Source organism: Xyrauchen texanus, chromosome 1 (genome assembly GCF_025860055.1).
Source record: "Xyrauchen texanus isolate HMW12.3.18 chromosome 1, RBS_HiC_50CHRs, whole genome shotgun sequence".
Classification (NCBI taxonomy): Eukaryota; Metazoa; Chordata; class Actinopteri; order Cypriniformes; family Catostomidae; genus Xyrauchen; species Xyrauchen texanus.
The window spans coordinates 54,091,780-54,118,378 of NC_068276.1; the positions used below are offsets into that span (position 1 = coordinate 54,091,780).

The window sequence follows — 26,599 nt, forward strand, 5'->3', positions numbered from 1 at the left end:
AACAATGGTTTTGTGTGCTTTTAACCTGCCTTTCTCACACTGTTGAGTGCAAGTCCACATTGTGTAGTCTCTGAAGTGTTTCAGGACTCAGTCTGGCTGTCTGGTGAATAGTAGGCTCTTTGTCAGACATCAGTTGTAAGACTGTCCTTTTCTGAGCAAAGCAGAGAGAAAGAGACTGATAGACAAACACTTAGCAATAAATTCAATGTTTATTTCACATTTTAATCCTGCTTTTATAATGAGCTTTCAATCCGTTAACCAAATAACAGAACATGGCTTTCTAAACAGGACCATTTGGTGGCATGACCAGGTAATTACACAGCTATTCTTGTCACTCCCATTACGTTTCATTCATTTTGGCCTTGTAGAGATTTGTAAACATTACAGTGGAAATATCTAGATAGACCTAAGAAAAGGCAAATCATTTTTGGACTCGGTAATTAATGAAATGGACACGTAAACGTAGCTCATATAAATGCATCTATTCTAGAACATGTAGTTTATAACATGCAAGTTCCATTGTCAGTGGCTTACTGACATATGTGCAAATGAAATGGGTTCGAATACATAAATGTCACATGGCAATGCATATTACATAAAATACTAGTTTAGGAAAAATTTAGAGACTAAATATGGTTACCAAACATAAGAAAATTCTCTTTTTTTGTATATTAATATTTAATCTTTAAAATATAAAAGCCACACATTTTGTATCGAAGAGAATCTTAAAATCTGTCAATTTTGTCTTGAGTTGAGGTGAGCAGCACTTGAATGCTACTGTATATTGTTGTCATTCTTCATAAATCTGCACACATTAACATACAAATCAAACGTAAGGATGGACTCCATGGTCAAAGTTATTTACTTGAGGGCCAACTGTTGGCTTGACTGTTAAGAGTTGCCTGAGGTTTGTGATCTGGTGAGTTGTGATTGGAGTCCATTACTTTCATATCAACTGCATAGTAGTAATACAAAGTGTCCAAGGTTTTTGACTACAGCTCTCAATTGCATAGTGATGTGTAGAACACCTTTGAGAGCTAAACATATGCAATACATCCCTTCTTTTACTTAAAAACCATCATCAAAACAGCACAAATGTGGGACAGATCCAGTATAATAAGCATTAAATGTGTTGCCTTTAATTGTGCATGAACTTGAAGTATTAGAGGTATCTCTAAAGATGGTAAATGAACACATTGTGAAAGTTTACACAGAACTAAACACTGAGAGGTGTGACATTCGCTGTAGTAATAACTTGCAATAGGTATTGGAATTAAATAACACATACATGTCATAAAAATCCTACCCTGTTTTCAAGAGTTTCAAGATTTACAGATGTACAGTGGTCCATGATAGCATGACTTTTGTCTCCCCCTCCAATATGAAACACTGAGAACTGAGTAAACATTAATGTCAACATGAAATTCCTTGCAACCCATTTTACTTGCATATTGAGCGCTTTTACATGCACAGCCATACAATGAAAACTATCAAAAATCAGCTATTGAAAAACATTTACATGAGATTAAATTATCTGATTATTCTGTACTTTTGATGTAAAAACACAAACAGTTTTGCGCACATTAGATATGTCTTTAAGAAGGCTGGTTAAGGTGTTTACATGATTTTTGCTTAAACCGTTTAGACGTTTACCTGACCTTATTTGTTATCTGCTTTTTAAACGTAATGGATTTAAGGTTATGCATATAAATGAGCTCATTATCATATATTTAAAAATATTCAAATGTAAAAAAGTATGGCCATTGATTGGATCATGAAAAGTGGGCAATCTACATAAGAATGGAGCCAGATCAGTATAAAGTCTATTGCGAGTCTTTTTTACAAGGCTTTTTTACTGGGACATGGAGTCTGAAGGTCAAGTTCACCCTCAATGTATCCTAATGTTGATGATTCTTTTCCCAAAACTATTACTGTAACATTTATATTATTAACCTTACAAAATAAAAATTGTCATCATTTACTCACCCCAATGTCATAACAAACCATGGCCTGGTCTAAACTGGGGAGGCATGACCCCCCTAGATTTTTGAGCTCCCCCTGAAACGTCTGACGGCCTCACAGAACAACGTCAAACCACAATCAAGGAGGACCAACCCCCCTGCGAAATTATCAAGGAGGATAACCCTAGTCAGACAAAGTGATGAACAGTTACCCACCCTAAAGATCACATCCAGGTACCGTCAGGGGCACATTATGTATGGCTGAAGACCAGGGGACAACAACTCCCAGGGGTGCCCCTCTAGTGGCGCCTGCCACCCAATTCTCCCCATCAACATTCACAGGAGGATTACATCTAAACCAGTGGTTATAAACCTTGTACCTGGAGGACAACCCCCCCAACACATTTTGGATACAGTTGAAGTCAGAAGTTTACATACACAATGTTTTTAACCACTCCACAGATTTAATATTAGCAATCTATAGTTTTGGCAAGTCTTTTAGCGACATCTACTTTGTGCATGACACAAGTAATGTTAAACAACTGTTTACAGTCAGATTTTTTCACTTTTAATTGACTATATCACAATTCCAGAGGGTCAGAAGTTTACATACACCAAGTTAACTGTGCCTTTAAGCAGATTGGAAAATTCCAGCATATTAAGTCAAGCTTATAGACAATTAGCTTCTGATAGGAGGTGTACTTAATTGGAGGTGTACCTGTGGATGTATTTTAAGGCATACATTCAAACTCAGTGCCTCTTTGCTTGACATCATGGGAAAATCAAAATAAATCAGCCAAGACCTCAGAAAAGATATTGTGGACCTCCACAAGTCTGGTTCATAGTAGGAGAAATTCCCAAATGCCTTAATGTACCACATTCATCTGTACAAACTATAGTATGCAAGTATATACACACCATTGGTCCACGCAGCAATCATACCGCTCAGGAAGGAGACGCATTCGGTCTCCTAGAGATGAACGTGTTTTAGTGTGAAAAGTGCAAATCAATTCCAGTACAACAGCAAAGGAACTTGTAAAGCTCCTGGAGGAAACGGGTAGACAAGTATCTATATCAACAGTAAAACGAGTCCTATATCGACATAACCTGAAAGGCTGCTCAATAAGGAAGAAGCCACTGCTCCAAAACCACCATATAAAAGTCAGACTACAAGTGTTTGCAAGTGCACATGGAGACAAAGATCTAACTTTTTGGGGAGATTTCCTCTAGTCTGATGAAACAAAAATATAACTTTTTGGCCAGAATGACCATCGTTATGTTTGGAGGAAAAAGGGTGAGGCTTGCAAGCCAAAGAACACCATCCCAACCGTGAAGCATGGGGGTGGCAGCATGATGTTGTGGGGGTGACTGACCTAAGACAGGGAATGGTTTCTATGATTAAATGTCAGGAATTGTGAAAAACAGAGTTTAAATGTATTTGGCCAAGGTGTATTTAAACTTTTAACTTCAACTGTATCTCCCTAATCAAACACACCTTATTCAACCCATCAGCTTTTTAGTGGAGACTCCAAGACCTGAATTGAGTGGGTCAGAAAAGGGAGATATACCAAATGTGCCTCCAGGTACAGGGTTGGGAACCACTGGTCTAAATGCTTTCACCAGGAGATGCTGTTGTAAATATGGAGATGGTGTGCAACTATGCAAGCCATCCAATGTAGAGTATGTTCATAGATCATTAACATGGAACATAGAACAGTTCCACCCCCCGACATCTGGCAGGGGGACCCTGAGGGACAGTAAGACCAAGGGCCCAGAAGTACATTAATGCACCACCGAATACCGCCCCTGTTCCAAACCCATATGACTTACTTTCTGGGAACGCAATGGAAAATTTGGAAGAATTTTGACCATGCACAATGAAAGTGAATGGTGACTGACGCTGTCAGTCGCTAATATTCTATTTAACATCTCCTTTTGTAATTAATGGAAGAAAGTAAAATGGCTTTTGAACAGTTAGAGGAAAAGTAAATGATGACAGAATTATCTTATTTTGGATGAACCTTTGGATGGATGTTTTGGATGGCCTTTAACAAGCACAAAATTATCTGCATTAGATAGCAAGATTTAATAAAGGCTGCATTACTTACAAGCAGCCAAAGTGACATCAGATGGCAAGGAATGTTGTTTCAGAGTGGGAGCTAGTTATTATATTTTGATAAAAGATAAAATAAATAATAATAATAATAAAAATAACCTCTTTAAATAACATGCACTGATCAAGTACAACAAGACCAGGAATGTGTAAAAAGAAAGTCCATTTTAATTTCATGTTGACTATTATTATCATTGCTTCAAACTGGAGGGATTTCTTTTTTTAGGTGTTCATCCTGATTACTGAATGTGCATTCTCTAAACCTTTACATCATTGTACATCTCATAGAAATAGGGCTCAAAACATCATTGAACTGTATATCAATATAAAACCATAGCACAACTTTCCAGTGACAAAGGCAACATTCATTTTTATACACTACATATGTTGCCATAGAGATCAAGAGCACACTAAGTGCCTCACTGTTCACAACAAGCATTCCCAGTTCCAGTGCAGGACCGCACAGGTTTAAAGAGGTAACGTACACATTATACAGTACAGTGACAGCAGCAGACAAGGAGATTGGGTGGTTAGCTGAGTAATATCCTTATGGATGTCTTGGAAGTTCAGTGTCCTGATCTGAAATAGTGATGATGATAGATGAGGAAGAGGAGGTCTCCTGCTCCTCTGAGTTCTCAGGCCTTGAGGATGCAGTTTGATCCTCACCATCCCTGAGTACCTGCACAAATATCAACCCGTGTAGCATTGTGTAAAGTATAAAGCCTTTTCGAGGTCAGAGTAATGTGTATGTGCTTTGAAATATACTTTCTTTATGAATCCATTAAACAATAAATCTAACAGTAAATCCTCAGAGAAGTCCTGCCTCTTTTCAAAAGGACAAACGAGTCTAGAGTAGAGGCCCTACTCCAAATGACACCCTCAAACCTTGCAGACCTCCTCAGAATCCATACTGTATTTTCATGTCGTAATGCAGCATAGTCCGGTAGTAGTCCGCACTAGTCTAGCGTTCCGGCCTTGGCAAAAAGGGTGCATCGAGGGTGAATAAGGGCACCAACACACTAGAGTTTGTTGCGTCACAGAGTGCTGTGAATAAATTGATTTAAATGGGGATGGTGAGCCACAAGGGAGTAGAGGAAAAACGCAATCGTTTGTGAAAGTTACACTTCATCTTCAACAAAAGTAATTTTAACTTTTGCTGCAACATACTTTCATTTTCCTGCATGCCATTCCATTTTGCTCACAGTCGAGCACTCAACCTTAAGTACACAACCTGTACGGATGCTTTCTGATAATCTTTTAGTACAATCAATGTCAGGCACCTGTGCAGACAACGAGCAAATATGTGGACCGTCTACAAAAACTGGCAGGGTTCCCATCCTGTTTGGCCAATGGAATTCCATGACTTTTCCATGACCTATCTAGGCATTTGTGATTACTGTATACAGAATAATTCAGACCAATTCGCTAATGAATCATTCAGACTACTTTGAGCCATTTTGAAACACCACTGGCCCAAAAGAACGATTCTATCACAAATCGGACATCCCTTGCGAGCAAGTTTTATCGACTGTGTACACCCAACATGTTTTTCCCATCTGTCTGCGTTATATTTTCATTGTTTTTCTTGGCTTAGGGTAAACATGCGCCGTTTTCCTTTAGTGTCACATGCAGCGGTGTCATGTTTTAAAGTGTCAATACAGACAGCTGCATTTTGTTCTATTCATTATGCTGCATCTATCTTTTTTTTAGCACAACAATGCAAGAAAAATCTAGCTGATTTATTATTACAAAATGTTATAACTGGAAAAATGTACATTCACTAAAGAAATTTCTTAGAATTTCAAGATCTTAACAATTTCCATGAGTTTTCCAGGCCTGGAAAACACAATTTTAAAATTCTCATGTCCATAGAAACCCTGAACTGGGCTGCACATGGACATTCCACGAGTGCTGTACTGATGATGGCAATTTGCATGTAGTGCACTGTAGGTGAGACATAGCGGCCGATGGAAAGCCGAAGTATACTTTGGACTTAACGCTTAGGCATCCAATCAATCAACAAACATTTTAGAAAGTTGTTTCAGAAATCCAATTCGCTTGGTTTCAATCTGACTTCAAAAAGACCATGATTAGCTTGTTCAGGTGTCTTCAATTAGGGTTGGATCTAAACTCAGAACAGTGGCCCTCCAGGAGTAGATCGGAGTAGCCCTGTCCTATGGTCTCACAGACTTCACAGACATGCATGAGTAAAGACCACAAACAGGGCCACTGATTTTCCTTGCCTCCTAACAGCGTTTAAACTATGTGTTACAGTTTTTGCTAATCTGTAAAAACATTATTGTAGTATATGTTGGCAAAAGGAACGTCGAGTCAGTGTGTGGGCCTGTACAGCACCTGCAATCCAGGCAGAGGCCAAAGGTAAACTGGGCAATACAGAGAGCCCATGGTGAGGTAGTTGGTTATGTGAATATGAGCTAGTCAGTGACCCGATCTAGGGTCCTGGCAGGTGAGCCAAGGTTACAGGTAAACTCCAACCTTTTTGACTGGTAAATTTGAACAGTAAGCTGAACAGAGTGTGGAGTGGCTTTATTTCTCACTCCCGTCACTACGAATCTGTGTGCAAACAAAGAAACTTTACGGAAATGTCTTACTGCTCTGAACAAAGCCGGTTAAAATCTAAATCCGAGTCTTGAAAATGAAATAGAATGAATCTTCTAAATATGCTTACAGGCAGGGAAACATCTTTGCCCTTATTTCAGCGTTGGAATTTTTTTTTTATATAAATTCAGTTTGTTACATAAATTCATTAGGGTTGGTTCACACCAAAACCGACCACTGAACTGTAGATTGCTAGCAGGTATTCCTACTTGACTGCAGTATTGAACTTTATAAGAATGTGGATCACGTGAGCTTCACCATTTGAACTCCCATTGGTAGTCGCTGCATCGTTTCACTGCACATTTGCATAAAGTTGAACTCTTCTCAACTTTCTCGCATCGCCAATGGTCTCCATCGTTCACGTAGCCTCAAATCACCAACTCACATTGAAAATTAATAACTTCTGGTTGCTTTGTTGCTGCAAATTGCTGCCAGAGTGAATGCCCCTTGAAAATGCTAGACCATTATAATCCTATAGCAGTCATAGTCAAGCTTTGTTTTAAGAATGGCAAACAAATACTTCCCGAATTTTGAGCTGAGAGGTGTTGGGAGCTGTGCTCATTATGGCAGCTTCATGAACAGGCCATTGTCCATGGAAGGAACAGACATGGGGAAGGAAAACTGGAATAGATTCATGTCAGCAGTCAGAGCTGCCATTGCCGCAGGATCATGCTCGATCTGGTTTCGCAGTGATGGGTCAATCTTCTCCAGACGTCTCTTTAGCCTCTTAGCTTCCCTTTCACGAATTAAGCGTGCCTGTCTCTTCTCTGGCGTTTCATTCGCCCGTTTGAATCGCATGGCCTCCCGGTCGCGCTGTAGACGGCGTGCACGCTGCTCATCAGACTCCTGCATCCGTTGCATCCGCTTCGACTCGCGGTCTCGTAAGCGGCGCATTTCACGCTCCTCTGGTGTCTCGAAAGCCCGTTTGGTCTTTTTGGCCGTTCGCTCGCGTTCTAGCCGCTGCATCCGCACCTCCACAGGCTCGCTCTTCCTACGGATTGCCCACTTTCTCATGGATGGAGACTGGGCATCCACAAGTTGCTGATAAGCTACGCAGCTGTTGCACACCAACAGAACCCCAGCCGGGTACACGGGCATTGGGTTCAGAATGTCTGGAAGAGGTGGAAGACCCGTGTTGCATGGACTGAGGCTTTCAGAGAGTGAGGGAAGAGGAGGTGCAGAAGAGAGGAGGCCGTCTGGCAATGAATTCAGTGCAGGACCAGGATTGGTGCCGGGGTTTGTCATGGGGCTTCTAGGTAGGGAGTTGGACATGGAGCAGGCCTCACCATCACTGTTGATCTCTATACTGCTCGTGTTGAGGAATTCCTTCAACTTTTCCCTATCGTTTCAAAGGAGTAAAATGTTAGAGCAGCAATTTTTGGAAAACAATGAGGCAATGATGTCATGGATTATGAGCTGACCTGTTGAAGTTGTTGGTGTCTGTGAAGCGAGTGCCACACACTGCACAATTGGACAGGCGGTCCTCTGAGTGGATGAGAATATGGCGACCAAGAGAGCCCGGAGAGCTGAGAGCTCGTCCACAAACAGGACAGACATAACTTTTACAGCCACCCACTGCTGTGTGCTGTTAACAGGAAATGAGAAATAAAAAGATTTCATACATAGAATTCTTCAAAATTGAAAAGAACAAACTGGAAAACGAGATTAGGAGCAATGTACTTAAACACGCATGCACATTTATAAATTATTTAATATTATTTGCCTCAAAGCTATTTGTACAGTGACTCAATAGCTATTGTGATTTACAGTTATTTTTACTGTTCCCAAAAAATTATGGCTTTAAAACAAAAAATACAATTTTAGGCGTAACTCTTTGCCTAGCCTGCTTCAGAAATTTTCATTTATCACTATTGGATATACATTTTGTTGCAGGAGAGACTGGTGCACTTGGCATCATGTGGAAGGTAAATTATGTGGATATATTGAAGCAACATCTCAAGACATCAAACAGGAAGTTAAAGCTTGGTCGCAAATGGGTCTTCCAAATGGGCAATGACCCCAAGAATACCTCCAATGTTGTGGCAAAATGGCTTAAGGACAACAAAGTCAAGGTATTGGAGTGGCCATCACAAAGTCCTGACCTCAATCCGATAGACAATTTGTGGGCAGAACTGAAAAGGATTGTGCGAGCAAGGAGGCCTACAAACCTGACTCAGTTACAGCAGTTCTGTCTGGAGGAATGGGCCAAAATTCCAGCAACTTATTGTGAGAAGATTGTGGAAGACTACCCAAAACATTTGACCCAAGTTAAACAATTAAAGGCAATGCTACCAAGAGTACGTAAATGTCAGGAATAGTGAAAAACTGAGTTTAAATGTATTTTTAGACTTCAACTGTAAGTGTTTCTAAAAAGAGAAAGCAACTTCCAGTTATCCAAAGTATTATACTTCCTCAGAATAATGCTGGCATGTGATGCAGGTTTTGGCACGTGTGGCTGCCTCTCAGTTATTTTCCCTGATGACACTCAAAGATAACAAGCAAACTGCTACATGTGTAAATGACCAAATATTTGAAGGACACTGTACGTATATATATACATGAGTAATTCTCAAGAAACGGTGCCATTTGTGTCCCTATGACTTAATAATTTTGTATCCTGAACTTAGTCAGAATTTGATAGATATGACTCTGTTTAGATGTGTAATGCTAAATAAAGTTTAAAAGAAAGCTAGTTTTTCATCAGAATTTTAGCCAAATTGTACATCCCCAATTCCACATTCCTGTCACGTTTTATTGGATTATGTAAAATAAAGGATTTATCCAGACTAAAAGAGGCTTTGGTTTGGCACTGATGTCCTCACCTGGTAGACATGTGCGACGAGCTGATCTGGGCTACTGAACTCCAAGGAACAAAGAGGACACACATAACCGCTTCCCTGGTCTGTTCCCTCCTCGCTCTCCTAATGGACACAATGGACCAACATACATTAGCAAACTACAGACAAGCAAAGAGTAACATGACCTACAGCCTGAAAATATGAGGGGTTAAATTAGCAGTGATGCATTGTTTTTCCCCAGTAACACCCTATTACAGTATTTAATGTTTTGTTTTTCTTTGATAATGTAGTGTATTTTTTTTCATGATTCAACACAAAAGACAATTCTCTGAGACTGATAACTGCTTTAGCTGATGACTTATGCAGCATTGGTGTGGTGTGGCTATGGCTGACACCTGAACACTTAAGCCTTCGTGACTCATTCCAACTGTCAAGTCGACCGGGTTGCTATAGAGCTGTGAGTCACTCTACAAAAATACATCTATCTACATAGATCTCAAGGGCCTTTGAAGATGACAATTACTGAAAGGGAAATTCGTAATGGTCTTCACCTCTGAAAGGTTTGTGAATTTGAATAGACTTATAAATACAATGAGACATCATGAACAGTTCCCTTGTTAAAGTTTCAGACCCTCAACCGATTATCTCAAAGTACCGATTTATGAATTTGACATGAAATCTGATACAAAACTGATGTTTGATTCCCATTTCAGCAGGACAATAATCCCGAATGTAAGACCCATTTACAGAATATTTTCTAGCCTAAACAAATATTACATTTAAAAAATGTTAGTGCCTTCCAATCTATTAATAAATCAGTAAAGTAAAATAATTGGTCAAGGTCTCAATACTTGTACAAACCAAGTTGTCTATAACAGGATGATAATGCATATAACACGAGTAAGGAAGTGTGCAAGGTAATTCTTACAACATGAGATATTGCATCTGATACTCACCTCCTTGACGTCATCGTGTTGCATGTGGTAACCGCTGCTTTTATGACTCATCATGCTGTCATCAGCAGACGCATTTGATGAGTCGTCTTTATCAAAATCACTGTCACCATCGTCTGGTAGCATGAAAAAAAAAGTTTGTTCTTATTATTATCAGTGCCTCCATCACAGGTCACCTTGCTTATCTGTTAAGTCTCAGCAATGCACAGTTATCATACTTCTTCCACACAAAACAGTTTTTAAATATTTTGTGAGCAATGAGCAAATATATAAATATTTGTCTAATAGTCTTTTAAGCCGTGTAGCTCACCACTTGAACTGTCTTGCTCTTCAGGGTCCTGTGAGTTGTTGCCATGGCATTCACCGTCCTCAATTAAGTCATCTCGAGAATCCATCTCAAAAGTGTGCTGTGGTCCTACCAACCCAGTTGTGTGAAAAGGCCCTGTGAATGAAACAGCACATAGTCACTGAGAATGTGTCACTATTTTCAAAATAAACAGCATATAACAAGATACATCCATTTATGCAAACAGCACATGAGTGTACAAGGCAAAATACAGGTCCATATTGAATCTGTATCTGCAGAAATACACAGAACTGGAATTCAAATAGTTTATTCATATAAAATAAAAGGCTAAACAGATTCACTCAGGGCTTGGGCAAATGTTAGACCTGCTACAGTAACACAATTCCCTGTATTCTTAACACAAATAATGTTGTTTAATCTTCCAGATTTTATAAAAATAAAGTAATAGTTTACCCAAAAAAATTGAATTCTCTCATCATATGCTCACCCTAATGCTATCCAAGATGTGTATGACTTTTTCTTCTGCAGAGCATATATTAAGATTTTTAGAAGAATATCTTAGATCTGTAGGTCCTCACAATGCAAGTGAATGGTGACAAAAATGTTAAAGCTCCAAAAGCATATACGTAAAGACAGCAAAAAAGTTATCCATACTCCAGTGTTTAAATACATTTCTTGAAAAGCAATATAAGTGTGGATGAAAACCGATCAATATTTTAGTCCTTTTTTTACTATCAATCTCTACTTTCACTTTCTCATTCCTTTGTTTTTGGCGAATCACATTCTTTGTGCATATCGCCACCTACTGGGCAGGTAGTTTCTCACCCAACCATGTTCTAGGAGGACAACATGTCAAAGAATTCAAAAATCTCGGGCTCAGGAGACATTAAAAGACACTTACGTGCTCAAACTGACACCCACTGAAGGCCTCGAGCCTGGGAGTCAATTTGGCCACAGAAATGAGGTAAATTCTGCAAGAAATGTTGAACATGTCGGGAATGCTGACGAAGGTTGTAGCTGACTTGGAGGATCTTGCTGTAATATGTCGATCGATCACTGCCATGGAGATGAAATTCACTGAGGTGGTTACAAGAGTGAGGGATGTCGAGAAACGGATAGATTATCTGGAGTCATCAGAGAGGGAATTATCAGCTAATCCGCTAACGACCAACATGGATTTTAGGCATGACCATATTCAGGACTCCATTCAGGGTCTCCAAAAAGGCTGAATACTACGAACTGCTGTTCGGTGCATATGCATAGACAACAGTCAGAGTTACACCCCCATAACCCGTAGGCATAGGGAGGCGACCCTCTCATCCACCTGGGTAAACACCAATGTAGCGGTGCTCAGCCGAGGACTCGTGAGTATCCTCACACACTGTGCCCATAGCAAACACGGCAACCAGGCACTCGTTGACGAGCTCTCCGTCTGGGCCTGGCTCCAGAAGTGGGCCCAGGGCTTCCTCGGGGCAGGGTAACTCCTCCTCTAGCCGTTATTTCCATGGAATCTTTGTGAATCATTCTTAGTCTGGCCCCTCACCTGAGACCACTTTGCCTTGGGAGACCCTACCAGGAGCACTTGGCTCCAGACAACTTTGCCCTCAGGTTCATAAGGGCACACAAACCTCTCCACCACGATAAGGTGATGGTTCCAGGAGAGAACCATCTAACAACATAATCGTGTGTAATTGATGACAAAATAATTTTTTTTGGATGATCTATCCCTTTAAGGAGAATGTTTTTCCCTTGTCATTGACTGACTCACTGAAGGCATTGAGACACTATTTTCCATAAAGCTGCTTTGAGACAATATATATTATGAAATGGGCTATATTAATAAAACTGACTTGATTTGACACTACCAACAATAGAACCAACTACATCCAGAGACACGATTAGAATCACTTCTTTATGCTACATTAACATGTAACTAATACTCATATTGACACATATAGGCACATGCACAATCCACTTCATGCTCACCAACCCCCACATTGCACTGACTGAGCTCGCAACATACAATGCAGTCCCAGAGGAAACATCTTCTCCTGCATGGCGAGTCAGAGCTTCTAATGTGAGAATCAACTCCTCCAGAAACACTCTGTATGCCCACACAAAGCTGCTCTTCCCTCTATCCTCCCTCCCATCATGCATCCCATTACTCTATCTCTGCCATCTAATATTTGCATCGGAGCAACATCAATGGTGATAAGCTTACAAATAAACAAGAATTTAATATATGCTTAAGAAAATTTAATATGGTTACATCAGTGTTCTAAACGGTTGCTAAGAGTTTTTGGGTGGTTGCTAGGGTATTGCTTGCTAGCTCAAGTTAAAAGAGACGATCCCCAAGTCTCTGTAAGTATGTTCACATGCACTTCGATTTCAGTTGTGCTAAAACAATAATCTGTCTATGTAAACGCTTTAGTTCAACCGAAATCTTAGCAGTCTGATTTTTGCAAAGATGTACGAACAGACCTAGATAATGCAATTGTAGCTCATCTTCTTCTAGCTTGTATACACGTTAATTAGACCAAAGTTGGCCTTGCATTTACGCATGTTCCCAAAAACAGAGGTGACACAATTGTATTACCGGCACTACCTCAGCTGATGTGCTATCTTCAAATATTTGATTATGTACGGTGTCATCTACACAGATGAAGACTGTAGCTTGACTATGCAAAAACCCACTGTATCTCGAGTACAACTGCACATGTAAATGTACTGAATGATCAAGTATCACGCAGAATCAAGTATTCAAGAAAACATACAGAAATGGAAAAAAGTAATGAAACATAATATAATTTATTGATATAGTCTTCACTGTAGATTATTATATATAATACATACTTTTTAAAGCACTGCAGCCTAGCACTGCGAGTGGTTTTCTTATTTTCTTTTCAATGTTGTTTGATAATGTTAAAAACATACTAGACAGCAGCAGATCTATCAGGCTGCATTTACGCTGCAAGTGTTAACACTGATAGCACATGTACATCACCCAAGCGTTAATTTGATGTGTGAGTTTACATCTGGAAGGCGTATTTTTTAGATTGTGTGCTCATCTCAATACGTCTATAGGAAGTTTCCTCCTCGGGTGTCAGCAGAACATTCGGCCAATGTTTTTAAGACGTTTATGATTTAGAATGTTTTTAAAGCTGATCTTTTTAAGATGTTTATCAGATGTTAATTAGATTGTAATGCTTTCCTGATAAAATGCTGTTAAACGGACATCTCAGAGATGTACGTGTGCTATCTGGGAATACACTTATCTCATATTTTGATACAAATCCGCCTTTTTGGTCCCAGTGCTTCTGTTCACTTTAGACATAAGTGACTGTTTATTTTAATAACTCATGAAGACCTCCTTCGGTGTACGTCAATGGGATTTGAAATTTGTATTATTAAGTCTGAATGCTTTGATAATTAATAGCACACTCACAGCAATCTGCATGATTTGACGCATCAATCAACTTATGCGACAAAGGCTTAGTGGCTTGTTAAAGTCCCTAAACCTAAGTATTAGCATTAATAAGTCTAATAGTGATCAAAGTCCCTTCAAAGCAAGTTAGACCACTCAGGGGCCATCTTTGGAATGCTTCCGGACAGCTATTTTTTCTATGGATACAGCATAAAAGTCTTGAATGGGGAATGACTGAAATCTCCAAAACAGTTGGTCAAATTTACGATCAAAGAACATATTTCAAATCAACAGTAAAATCTGACAACAATGGTATCATAAATTGTGCTTCTTTAGCTCAAATCACGCAAACAAAATGCTTCTTTTCAGGTTGGTCCAGCTAATGTGCGTGCACATTCTAGAGTTGACTGACAGCGGATGTATGTCTCTAAAAGGTGATTGGCTCTTTTACACGCAAGGCAGAACTTCCTTTCTAAATCCATATATGGCATTCCAATTTCTCCCATTCATTTTAATACAAGTGGTCCGTCCTGGGCTGGAATTGGGTTCTGATTGTGTCCGGTGGTTTTACCAAGGATCTTTGTTTTGGAATTTCTGAAAACTTAAATCCATTCGATCTCAGACCATTTCTGGAATGCCTAGACCACATGTTGTGCTCCCTTGTGAAACAGACAACAGATACAATATTTTACCTCTAATCAACCAAGAGTTTCCTTTGTAAGAATTTTACTCCCCTAGCATCCACAGGACAGTTTAATCAACATCAATAAACATGATTAGGTCCATCGAAATGAGCCAAAGATTTGCATGAAAGAAGAGGGTTCTTCATGTTTAACTATGAACAACAGTAGTCAGCCAGTGATTGATGTAAGAGAGTTACCATCCCCCATTGCCAGTTCTGTCTGTACATCTGTCTCTCCACCCTCTCTCATCCCCCCATGTGCCACTGTGATGTTATCTCTGCGTCTGTCTGTCTGTAGGCAGGAGGTGACGCAGTGTCTGACTAAATCCAGACAAAGAGACAAACTCGTCAGCCAACATACAACAGAGAAAGGGTAAAGTCAGTGGTGGGGGTGGGAACAAAATAGACAAAAAGAGAGGCAAAACTTAACTGGAATACCAAACAATGAGAGTACTCCTGAATCCTGAGAAGCTACCCTCTCCCACAACCCTTTAGAAGCCCCTGCCAACCCCAAAAGGGAGAACAAACTACAAATACAGAGAACATTTAAAACAGCACAGGAACGGTTGGAGGGAGAGAGGAGTATGGGCCCTACACCCTGTCTGAGTCCCCTTTCTAGATTCTTGGGGTGGAGGAATGGTAGTAGACAGACATCTGATAAACCCAGACAACTAATTCCACTCTGATTGACAAAACGGGTATTCCAGACACGATGAAAGAACAAACTCGGTCATATACTTTCCCATGGAGTAATATTTCCCAGTATGACTCCAAGAGCACCTATTATTTCCAATGAAAAATACAACAACGTTGTATCTTTTACTGTCCTGGATTATATGAAAAACATACAAAAGTTTATAATAATGACTCATTTCAACAGAGAAAAAAAAAGAAGAACAAGCTTCAGAAGAACAAGCTTCCATAATCTTAAAATATATAATCAAATGCTTTTTGAATGTATTTGTGTGTGTGTGTGTGTGTGTGTGTGTGTGTCTGTTGAGTCAGGGAACACTTATTTACTATTTACTTATATGTGCTGCTACTAATTATTAAATATCAGTTAAATTTTTGATTATGTCACCAAATGACAATCCCTAAATGTCAGATGTAATTCAATTAATGGAGATATATGTAGTAAAAAGCCTATGGGTATTTTACTGCAAAAGATTGTTCACAATCGGCATGGCATTACAGATTAGACTTGTGTCCTCTAAGAGTGAAGAAATAGTAGGTAATTATATGATAATAATATATGATTGCAGAGAGTTTCAACACACATTATTGGAAAACATCCTCTGACTCAAGACATTGCTGGCTCATTTCAAACCAGAAATAAACACACTTTCAGATGGTGAACTGAACATGGGTGAGATGTTGGTGACCTTAACCTCCATGTGGTTATGGGGTCATCAAAAAGAAAAAACTAAAATCTGCTAATATAAGTGAGTGCAATATGTTTTTAAGTTGTGCATTTATATGAGTGAACTTCTTAATGTCACCACTAAAAATCAATGAATTGATCTTTAACATTGATTCTTTTTCTAGCACCTCAAAAATACAACAATGTAGAAACTGATTCAGTATTGTGCTTATTTTGCCCTGTTATATGTATATGCATGTGTAGAGATACATATATTTATGATTTAGCACTTTGTGTATGAAAAAAGTAGGGATGTGCCATGCTAATCGACTAGTCGTCCAACAAATGACAATTAGTGGGGTTGACAACTTACGTTAATATTTTTAGTGGTGGTGGTTTTAATGAGATACGCAACTTCTTGGAGAGCATTTTTGCATCATTATAACTCACAACAACAATACATTTAAAGACGATCACTACGTTCAATCCTCTGCTGTGAGTAATATTGCCATATTTGTGAGGTGCTTTAGAGAGATTAAAGTCTTTTGCTGATTCTGTCTGACACTGCTTAAATAAATAGTTGCCGATATTAAACAGCTTGATATCGTGAACTAGATGTGTGTACATTGTAGTTCTGCACTTTTGAATGTGCAGCGAGGATCAACATGAAGCATTACATTAAAGCACGTCATTCTATGTTCAGGATGCACATAAGCTGTTTTTATGCCACTCAGTATTGGATCATTTCTTATTCTCTTACTTTGTTACCTTGCAATAAGTTATTATAGTTATTTAGCCTATATTTTTGTTGAATATCTGTTAGTTACCATGTAGAAGTGCTGCACTCTGAAACGTGTCTGATTGGAGCCACATGAATGTAACAGAGTCTAATTACACATTATTATCCTTAACACAATCTCCCGAGAAAAAAAGCATATAAAAAAATGAAATGCATTATTTAGCATTATATTGGATGGATGGATAGATGGATAGATAGATAGAGGAGTACATACAACTGGATTCTTCACAGAATCAATTGTCATTGTCCCCCACATGTATTAGTATCCCACAATATGTCTTGTTATAGAGATAGAAATTTCTACTGTAAACTAGGGATGCAACGATGTAGAAGTTTAGACAGATTCTGATATCTGTTAATTTGTTGTTATGAATGATACCGATGTGATGAGCAATATATATATATATATATATATATTTATATACACACACACAAACATATACATACACACACACATTATTATCCTTAATACAGACTAATCATTCAAATGGCTAAGAAAGTTATTAAAATTGGTAGTTTTGCAAATCCCACGAAAAAAGCACAGTAAAAATAAAATGCATTATTTAGCATTATATTAAATAGATGGATGGATGGCTAGATGGATGGATGATGGAATGATGGATGGATGGATGGCTAGATAGATTGATGGATGGATCATGGAATGATGGATGGATGGCTAAATAGATTGATTGATAGATGGATGGATGGCAAGGTAAATAGATAGATAGATAGATAGATAGATAGATAGATAGATAGATAGATAGATAGATAGATAGAATAAAGGAGTACATACAACTGGAAATCTATTTTTTCTTTACGGACTCAATTGTGTCACAATGTGTATTGTTATAGATAAAGAGAATTCTATTGTAACTAGGGATGCAATGATGTAGAAGTTTAGGCAGATTCTGATATCTGATCATTTGTTGTTATGAATGATACCGATGTGATGAGCAATATATATATATATATACACATACACACACACACACACACACACACACACAAAATTATCCTTAATACAGACTAGTATTTCAAATGACTAAGAAAGTTATTAAAATTGGTAGTTTTGCACATACCTAAATAAAAAGTGTTATTTAGCATTATATTAAATAGATTGATGGATGGATGGCTAGCTAGATGGATGGATCATGGAATGATGGATGGATGTCTAATTAGATTGATAGATGGATGGATGGCAAGGTAAATAGATAGATAGATAGATAGATAGATAGATAGATAGATAGATAGATAGATAGATTAAAGGAGTACATGCAACTGGAAATCTATTTTTTCTTTACGGACTCAATTGTGTCACAATGTGTATTGTTATAGATAAAGAGAATTCTATTGTAACTAGTGATGCAATGATGTAGAAGTTTAGGCAGATTCTGATATCTGATCATTTGTTGTTATGAATGATACTGATGTGATGAGCAATTTTATACATATATACACTTTTCTGTCTATTATTTGATATTAAACAACAGACACTAAATTTCAAAACCAAAAAGATTTGCCATCACATATTATAACATACAGTGTACACATATCATATATCATATACAGTAGGCTACTTTTAAAACGAGACAGACACCGAAAGGGGTAAAGGCTGTTTACATTTAAAAATGATTATTTAGGGTAACATAGGCATCAGCTTTAAACATGCTAATGTTGTGAAAAGTAACCTGGCCTCTGGCTGCTGTTCCTGTACAGTAAAATGCGGATGTGCTGTAACACTACGAAACCAAACAACTTACCACATGCAATCATGATGACTAGAGCTTCCTGCGCGATTATCGCTTTCGTGGGACCACAAGTAAATGCTTTCTAACACTTTCTAGTAAATTAAAAGTGTTTACAATACCTGAGATACCTACAATTCACTTTGAAAGGGTTGGTCTGTTTTCGTCTTGACATATTAAGCCCCACTCCCGGATGAAAAAAGTCGAATCTCTTCTTTGATCCGACTGATGTGAAGATGTGCCTTTAAACCAATCCAGAGATAGACGAGTTAAATCAGCCTCTTCTGAGAGATCATGCAAACAATCCTGTAAAACAAATGCTCTAAACGCGCAGAACTGAAAGACGGCTACATTGGCCAGCCCAATTGGGATCATTTAACTAAACGAGGATAAAGGGCTGATTTTTCGTAAACAGGCATCTCGCTGTTGGTCCGCGATGAAACAGCATTCATGTCAACAGATATCGGTTTGCAAACATAAGAGATCGCAATCAGATGTCCGGAATTGATGTGTAATCCTGCGCCATTGTAGCCGGTCACTGCAGAGACTACATGCATTTCAATCGAAGAATTGAGGTGAGAAGAAAAGAAACTGTTCTGTTCCTATCAATAAACTGTTTCTTGTGGTCGAAACACCTATCTTCCTACAGTGGGCGCTCGGCGGCTCATAACACCCATTTCCCTGAAATCTTTGGACATTTTTGGAGTCTGTAGAGACAAACTAGCATATTTAAAATGTTAATTGTAAACATATGTTCTTGACATAAAAAAATTCAATCTCATAATCCTCTGTAAATCATCCTCCAACTCTGTTAAATAAAACCCCCAACTGCAAACGACTGCGATTGGTTCATCCTTATCAGCGCTGAGAAAAGTAACAAGGCCCACGTGTCAACGTTCCAGCTGTTGGATCATAATGCCGATGCGCTGAGCTAAAATTCAAAACCAATGGTTGAAATATGGTGGACAATTCAACCTTTCCCACTTTTTTAGTAATTTCTTATCTAACACATGTTTTTTTTTTTATTTTATATCCAGTGTTGGGTGTAACGCATTACTAAGTAATTCATTTACTGTAATTAAATGACTTTTTCTTTAAATAAATAAAGTAAGGGATTACTCTTACTTTTTCAGTAATTTAATTACAGTTACTTCTGATGTAACTGTGTTAAATACTGTATAGACTCTAGAGTAATTCTATAAAAACAATAGTGAATTTAAAATCGAAATTTAAAGTCTAATGTTAAAATGTATGTTTTCTAATTTAACGCTGCCCCTTTACATTCTTTGGCCAGTTCGTGAAAAATGTATTTGATTTTATATGATTTATTTGAAAGAATTAAAAAAAACAATTTCATGTCTATCCTTGTATTTTCAATTTGGTCGAGGTTGATAAGGGTCTTAGAAAGTAAATAGTAATAAGTAATGCTATTTCTTTTCAGAAAGAGTAATTAGTACAGTAATATAATTACACTGTAGAAGATGTAATAAGTTAGTAAATAATTACTTGTTTAGAGTAACTTACCCAACACTGGTTATATCCACCTATGGTATGTGATGCTAACATTGACAGTAAGTTGACTTTAAAAACATGCTTTCAATAAGTCAGCCAGCTTTCATGAATAGCTTTAGGATCCTTGTCAATACATAAAGCTGTCACTTTTATGGTAGCCTACAAGCTCGCATCAGACTTTCCTAAGCAATTTGATTATATTTGAAAGGATACTGATTTTATGATAAAACTATTCATTAGATAATGTAGGAAAACTGATTTTGTAGGAACCAAGCTATTTATTCCATCATCTCTTCATATAGCCGTTATGACTGGATGCAAGGAACCTTGCATCATTGCATCTGACCAAATAGAGATAACTTCCTAGGCTTTATGCTCCACCCACTTTAAACAATATTCTAGAAAATGGTCTTTCTAGTGCTTTTATCTATTTGATTTCTAAAGGTAACAACGAGACATATTGTGGAATCATATGTGGATGTAGGTGACAATGACAGCTGATTCTGTAAAGGGAAAATAGCTTTCCATTTATATGTGCTCCAACCTACCCACAAACTTAAAGAATGCACTAAAACCATGATTAGGGATATAAAAGTTCATGTTTGGTAAAAAAGAAATAGAACACAATGACACAATCCACTGCACTGTTAATTAGATAAGAGCCGACTATTATTTTTGTATAATTTCTTTGAACTATTGTTTCTGTTAATCTATATAGATTCTGCAGAGGTGTACTTTCAGGCTTCATTGACAACAATTATTAGGCTAAATTAAGAAACAATGATGACAGTAAGTGGGTAATTCATAAAATAGTCGAGTCGTTTTTCCACCCCTGTGGTGCTGTGCAGTTTTAACTGAAATTTGCAGTCAAGTGAAAAAGATGCCCTAGTGCGGACACTGGTGGCATTTACCTAACAAAGATTTTACAGTAAAACTATTCTAAACTTTATTTTGAGATTGACATTTTGCTCACTAGATGGCATCAGTGTCACCATTTATTTGACTGTTACTCATTGGTTTCCAATATTGTCCACCCAACATAATTATTCCTAATAATAATAATAATATAACAACAATAATACCTTTTTAATATCTTGTTATTATGCATAATCATAATACTATTATTCATGTGGGTAACATGTATGTATAATATATTTTATATTTGTACATATTGTGTCAAGAAGTCTTTATTACCTTCCAGAATTTTGATAGCCTTTCTCTCTGTTCTTTAAACTAATCTCAAACAAAAAGAATGTCATTTTGCAATTGTTTGGAATTATAATTATTATCTTTATTTATTTATGACACGTTCCTGACTAATTTCAAATTCACTCCACATTGTACACAGTACACATTGACGCACTCTCTATAAATGAATACATAGAAAATAAATTTATGCCAACAAAAGAAAGCCTTATCCAAATAACACACTTAGTCTACATCAATTCGGGATGGACTTCAAATACACTTAATCATTAATCGTACAGTTCAATTAATATGCTTTAATTTTAAACATTGCCCACTGACATCTACTCATTTTTCTTAAATATATAACTTGTACTACACATATGCTGCATCTGAAACCAGGAAAATGCTGCCTTCGGAAGCTGTACAGTATACGGAGGCAGGATGAAAATAAGGTGCTTTTCAAACTGTTCGGAGACCAGTTTCCTTAAGATTTCCATTCATTCAGGGGGCCTGGGTAGCTCAGCGAGTATTTACGCTGAGCTACAGCGAGTATTTGAACTCACGCGAGTCCTGAGTTCAAATCCAGGGTGTGCTGAGTGACTCCAGCCAGGTATCCTAAGCAACTAAATTGGCCCGGTTGCTAGGGAGAGTAGAGTCACATGGGGTAACCTCCTCGTGGTTGCAAATAGGGGTTCTCACTCTCAATGGGGCACGTGGTAAATTGTGCATGCGTTGCGGAGGGTAGCATGAGCCTCCGCATGCTGCGAGTCTCCGTGGTGTCATGCACAGCGAGACATGTGATAAGATGCGTTGATTAACTGTCTAGAAGCAGAGGCAACTGAGACTTGTCCCCCGCCACCCGGATTAAGGTGAGTAACCACGCCACCACGAGGACCTACTAAGTAGTGGGAATTTGGCAAAAAGGGGATTAAAAAAAGAATAATAATAAAAATAAAAGTTCTATTCATTCAAAACAGCTGTCAGTTAAGCCAATAACTGATTAGGCAGCAAGTCAGCTGCCTATGTTTTCGGATGCAGCTATAGATAACTAATATTGGCATTATATTCATGCTGTTTAGCCAGAGGGGAACTGGCTCCCCAAGCTGAGCCTGGTTTTCCCCAAGGTTTTTTTTCTCTTTCCTCCATTAACTAAAGCCTTATGGACTTTTGGGTTCCTTGCCATAAATCGCCTTTGGTTGCTCACTGGGGCTTAAGGACAAAGCATAATTTTTAATCCCGTTTTTAATTTAAACTGCTCATTGGGGACTTAAAGACATTACAGACTGTCCGTAATGTCTTAAAGTCCCCAATGCATAATTTTGTGTAATCCTGTGTGTGTTGGGAAAAGTGCTATACAAATAAAAAATGACAAGGATATTGTGATCCTCACAAAACAAAGGCTCCTGGTTATTTCTGGTTATTTCAACATGGCATGTGCTTTAAAATGTTGGTTTTCCATACTAGAGGGTCACAAAATCAATACAACAATTTTTTGGAAAATTACTCAACAAAAAAAGTTAGGGATGGGTGGACTGATACTAATGTATAGATACTTCTGATACTGACAGGGGTATAGATTCCAGGGGGATCAAAACAAGCAAGTACAACTCAATTATTATTTATACCATGATCAATGGACACATGCAAATGGTTTAAGCTGCATTCACAGTATTGGATCGAAAAGAAAATACGAGTTATCGCCAGGGCCGTAGCAAGGTAATCTGGGCACCCTGACTGTACATTACTCTGGGCCCCGTTCTTATTAAAAAATACAGTTTAGAATTTGTTGCGAGGAATTTGTCCTAGACCTTTGGGCCTCTAGAATCATTACCACAATAGGGCTCCAGACTGCGACTAAAATAATTGATTGGTTGTGTGCGTTCATATGCGGTTTCGTCAGGTATCATCTTGTGAGATATTGAGTACCAGTGTGAACACCAGTGTGTCTCGCACCGCATTTCACCCATTCTGTTGTAACTGGTCTGCACTTATATAGTGCTGTTTTTAACCTTAGAGGTTACCAAAGTGCTTTAAACTGTGTCCCAATAACCCATTCACGAATCAAACCACCAACCCTGTGATTGGCAGCCAACCCACCCTACCACCTGAGCCACAGCCGCCCCACCCGTTCTGTTGTGTTGACGAGCTTGCTGCATAGCACTCAACAACAAATTCAGAGTTGTGAACAAATTACTTTTGAACCGGGTCTTTTTAATGAATCACCCGAGGGTTTGAATTCAGGAGCACAGGTTAGCAGTTCGAATCAGATTCACTCTCTCTGCAAATCAGGCATTGTGTCAGTATATTCACAACTAGGAGCGCAGACATTTCAAAATAAGATTCCCATATGTAAATCAGGCTTTTTTATAATTAAAAGTTCTGCATTTTGTACCACTTTTTTCTTCTTCTGGTAATTATTGATTGGGATTGGAGTAGCACAATAAACTGCATCTGGGATTTCATTCAATTTATACACTCTTGTAGTCTCAGTGTCTGGGCCATCTGTAGCAGTTAAGAAGGCAATATTTTAAAACAATTTTAAATAATATATATATATATATATATATATATATATATATATATATATATATATATATATATATATATATATATATATATATATATAGCTTTTGACACTTAGTACAACTGAGGGACTTGTACACAACTATTACACAAGGTGCAAACATTCATTGATGCTCAAGAAGGCAACACACTGCTATGCATACTACTTTTTATAAATATCTCTAATGTAGATTCTGAAGAGCAGTACCAAAAAAAAAAAAAACGATTTTAGACAAATGGGAAAACCAAATGTATCTTCTCCTCTATATTCTGTATATTAAGCCTCCGATAAATGGTGTTTTATCATCAGTTTTCCTATTTGTTTCTGAACAGCAATCTAAATCGAGCAATTCTGTAATTTGGCCACTAGAACCAGCCATTTGGCTCCTTAATGTTTCAGTTTAGGAGCCAAAGGAAGTCACAACGTTACATGCTGACGTCATCATTGACTGCCACGAGGTGACGTGCTGACCGCAGCACAGCTCTATAGGCAAGTCATCCGCCTAACTGACACGTAGCCCAGCATTAAAATAAAGGTCTATGTACATGTTTTTCTACACTGAAACACCATTTCATCAGTAATTGCACTATGTACCTATAAAAAAATCTGTAAAATACCATACTGACCCACACTTTAAGATTGGGTAGGGCTAGAGCGTCTCGGTGTGTTATTTTATAAACAGCTCGGCTATTCAAGCAGAGAACAGCATGCACGTCAATGGGACATTTGTCCATAATCATAATGTTTTCTGGTCTCTTTATATCGCATTAAAACGCGGCTATACACACTGACATTGCATATGTCATTTAGTACCAGATCAGAGCAGGTCGCACCTTCTCACATCCGCATTTCTTACACCTTGAAGTTCAGTGTAACCTTCCGCCTGCGGTAGAAGTGCTTAGGTTAGGACCGCCGCCATTTCGAATGTCTGGCCCGTTCCTCCCTCCGTCGATTGAGAAGATTGCACTTGTTTTCTTGGTATCATAACGGCTGGTGAGTGAGACATTATTCTAACCTTTAACCTTAACGACTTAATTCCTGACTGATTGTCCCCGAGCTGTCAAGCTGTTCTGTTTCGTGCGCGTTTGGCAGGGTTGACTCTAGGCTGCATAGGAAGCGGAGCGCACGAGCTATAGCTAAGGCAGCTCGCGCGTGCACCTGGACGCCGTCACACACACACACACTCGCGGCTTAAGCAGTAGTACGGCGAACTGTTCCTCGCACTGTGTATCCACGGGCGAAATGACTCTAAAAGGCCTTCCCGCCGTGACATAACAGGTATACCGCAGTTTCTGAACCTATCGGTAGGTGTACAGTACGATATGAGCTTTGACTATGTAATCCTTCGTCAAATCGATGCTCAGTTTGGGGCCTGACTGGATTTCAGTCGGTTAGCAACGGATACACGCAGCACTACATTCACTGACAAGTACACAGGACTAAAAGAGGTATTTACTTGAAATAAATAGACACTAATACTCATTTAAAGTGCTTAAATGCAGCAGTTTTACCTAAACCTGACAGCCTAGTCTCACTGTTTATCCCTTAGCTTAGCACTGAAGCTTTGGTGTTATAGCGCAAGGGATGGGTCCAGAAACATCAAAGTCGTCAAAAACAGTCTACTTTAATATTGAAGATTAAACAGTCAATGTGTGTTGATATATTGTGCAAAGTTTTAAGAGTATGGGGTGTTCTTTCAGGCTTGTTTAGCCACTAGTGTTTTCGAGGGGACATGTTATACCAGTGGCTCTCAACAATTTTTTGATGAACGACCCCCTCCCACACACACGCACACTTTATTCCCTTACTCCAGCTCCCCCCACCTCATTTGACGCTGCAAAACCAGATACTTCAGTCACTAGACTTCAAAATAAGATGAAATGGAGTACAAATGAGAACCAACTGATACTTCATCTAAGATGAACGTTTTAATGCAAAGAGGAACTTGACAATAGATTTGATTATTGTTACTGATTAACGCTCCCCATTTGTCACCTAGCGCCCCCCCCATAATACTATTTTGCTCTCTTCTGCGTCCCTCTCTCTCTCCTGGTCTCATGCAGTAGCACATTGAATGCTTGTTGACTTTGGTGTGAGTGCGATCCCTGAATTGTATCATAAATTGTGCCGCTTTAGCTCATATCATGCTAAAAAACTACAAAAATGTCAGGCTGGTCCAGCCGTTCTCAAGTTGACTGAACAGGCAGTGTCTGTATCTAAAAAGAGTTCTTCCTTTAATACAGCATCCTTTGAACACCCGTTGAGAACCCCTGTGTTAAACCATTCTTGTCGTTCTACTTATAGTAGTATGTTTGTGCTTTCTCAGAAACTGTCTATTTCTAATGTCTTTACAGCCCTTTGGCTTGTGATGGGTATATGAATGGTATGTTGGTGTCTCTCTTCCTTGTGATTGTGGAGTAGGTTACAGAAATAAAGGAAGTGGCGGTCTGTAAATGTGTAGCTTTCACAGTCAGTCCTCCCAGTCCCTGCTTCAGTTTGCATGGTGACTGGATTATATTTGCATTTTCTCTCCACTCAGTGTCAGGGTTTTCATTTCTGTTGGGAAAAGACCTTG

The 26,599-nt window shown here is 38.5% G+C and overlaps 2 protein-coding genes across 4 annotated transcripts in view; one reads left to right on the forward strand and one right to left on the reverse strand.

Moving 5' to 3' along the window:
• Window positions 1–213: 213 nt before the first annotated feature.
• On the reverse strand, window positions 214–24,947 carry LOC127639426 (zinc finger protein 821-like). Of its 2 annotated transcripts, none has more exons than XM_052121552.1 (6): window positions 24,858–24,947; window positions 10,755–10,886; window positions 10,448–10,560; window positions 9,516–9,614; window positions 8,115–8,278; window positions 214–8,032 (listed from the first exon to the last, which is right to left on the reverse strand). In XM_052121552.1, the coding sequence occupies exons 2-6, from the start codon at window positions 10,837–10,839 to the stop codon at window positions 7,255–7,257; spliced, it is 1,239 nt and encodes a 412-aa protein (XP_051977512.1). In that variant the 5' UTR covers window positions 10,840–10,886; window positions 24,858–24,947; the 3' UTR covers window positions 214–7,254. The 2 variants fall into 2 exon arrangements, with proteins under 2 accessions (XP_051977512.1, XP_051977442.1); XM_052121482.1 differs by lacking the exon at window positions 24,858–24,947 and adding an exon at window positions 18,897–19,289.
• The window catches only part of LOC127639325 (AP-1 complex subunit gamma-1), a 46,944-nt gene continuing 45,261 nt past the window's right edge, over window positions 24,917–26,599 (forward strand). For both annotated transcript variants that reach the window (XM_052121290.1, XM_052121366.1), the window contains exon 1: window positions 24,917–25,017. The gene's annotated coding sequence lies outside the window, so the exon portion shown is untranslated. The remainder of the gene's footprint in view (window positions 25,018–26,599) is intronic.

What these genes read in the sequence shown, in the direction of transcription:
- LOC127639426 (XM_052121482.1), bottom strand. Translation starts at nt 18,936, where the DNA reads ATGTCAAGACGAAAACAGACCAACCCTTTCAAAGTGAATT. An exon ending in AGAGCAAGACAGTTCAAGTG is followed by an intron (nt 10,561 to 10,754) that starts GTGAGCTACACG and finishes TCATGCTACCAG; the next exon opens with ACGATGGTGACAGTGATTTT. An exon ending in TCGTCGCACATGTCTACCAG is followed by an intron (nt 8,279 to 9,515) that starts GTGAGGACATCA and finishes TCCTGTTAACAG; the next exon opens with CACACAGCAGTGGGTGGCTG.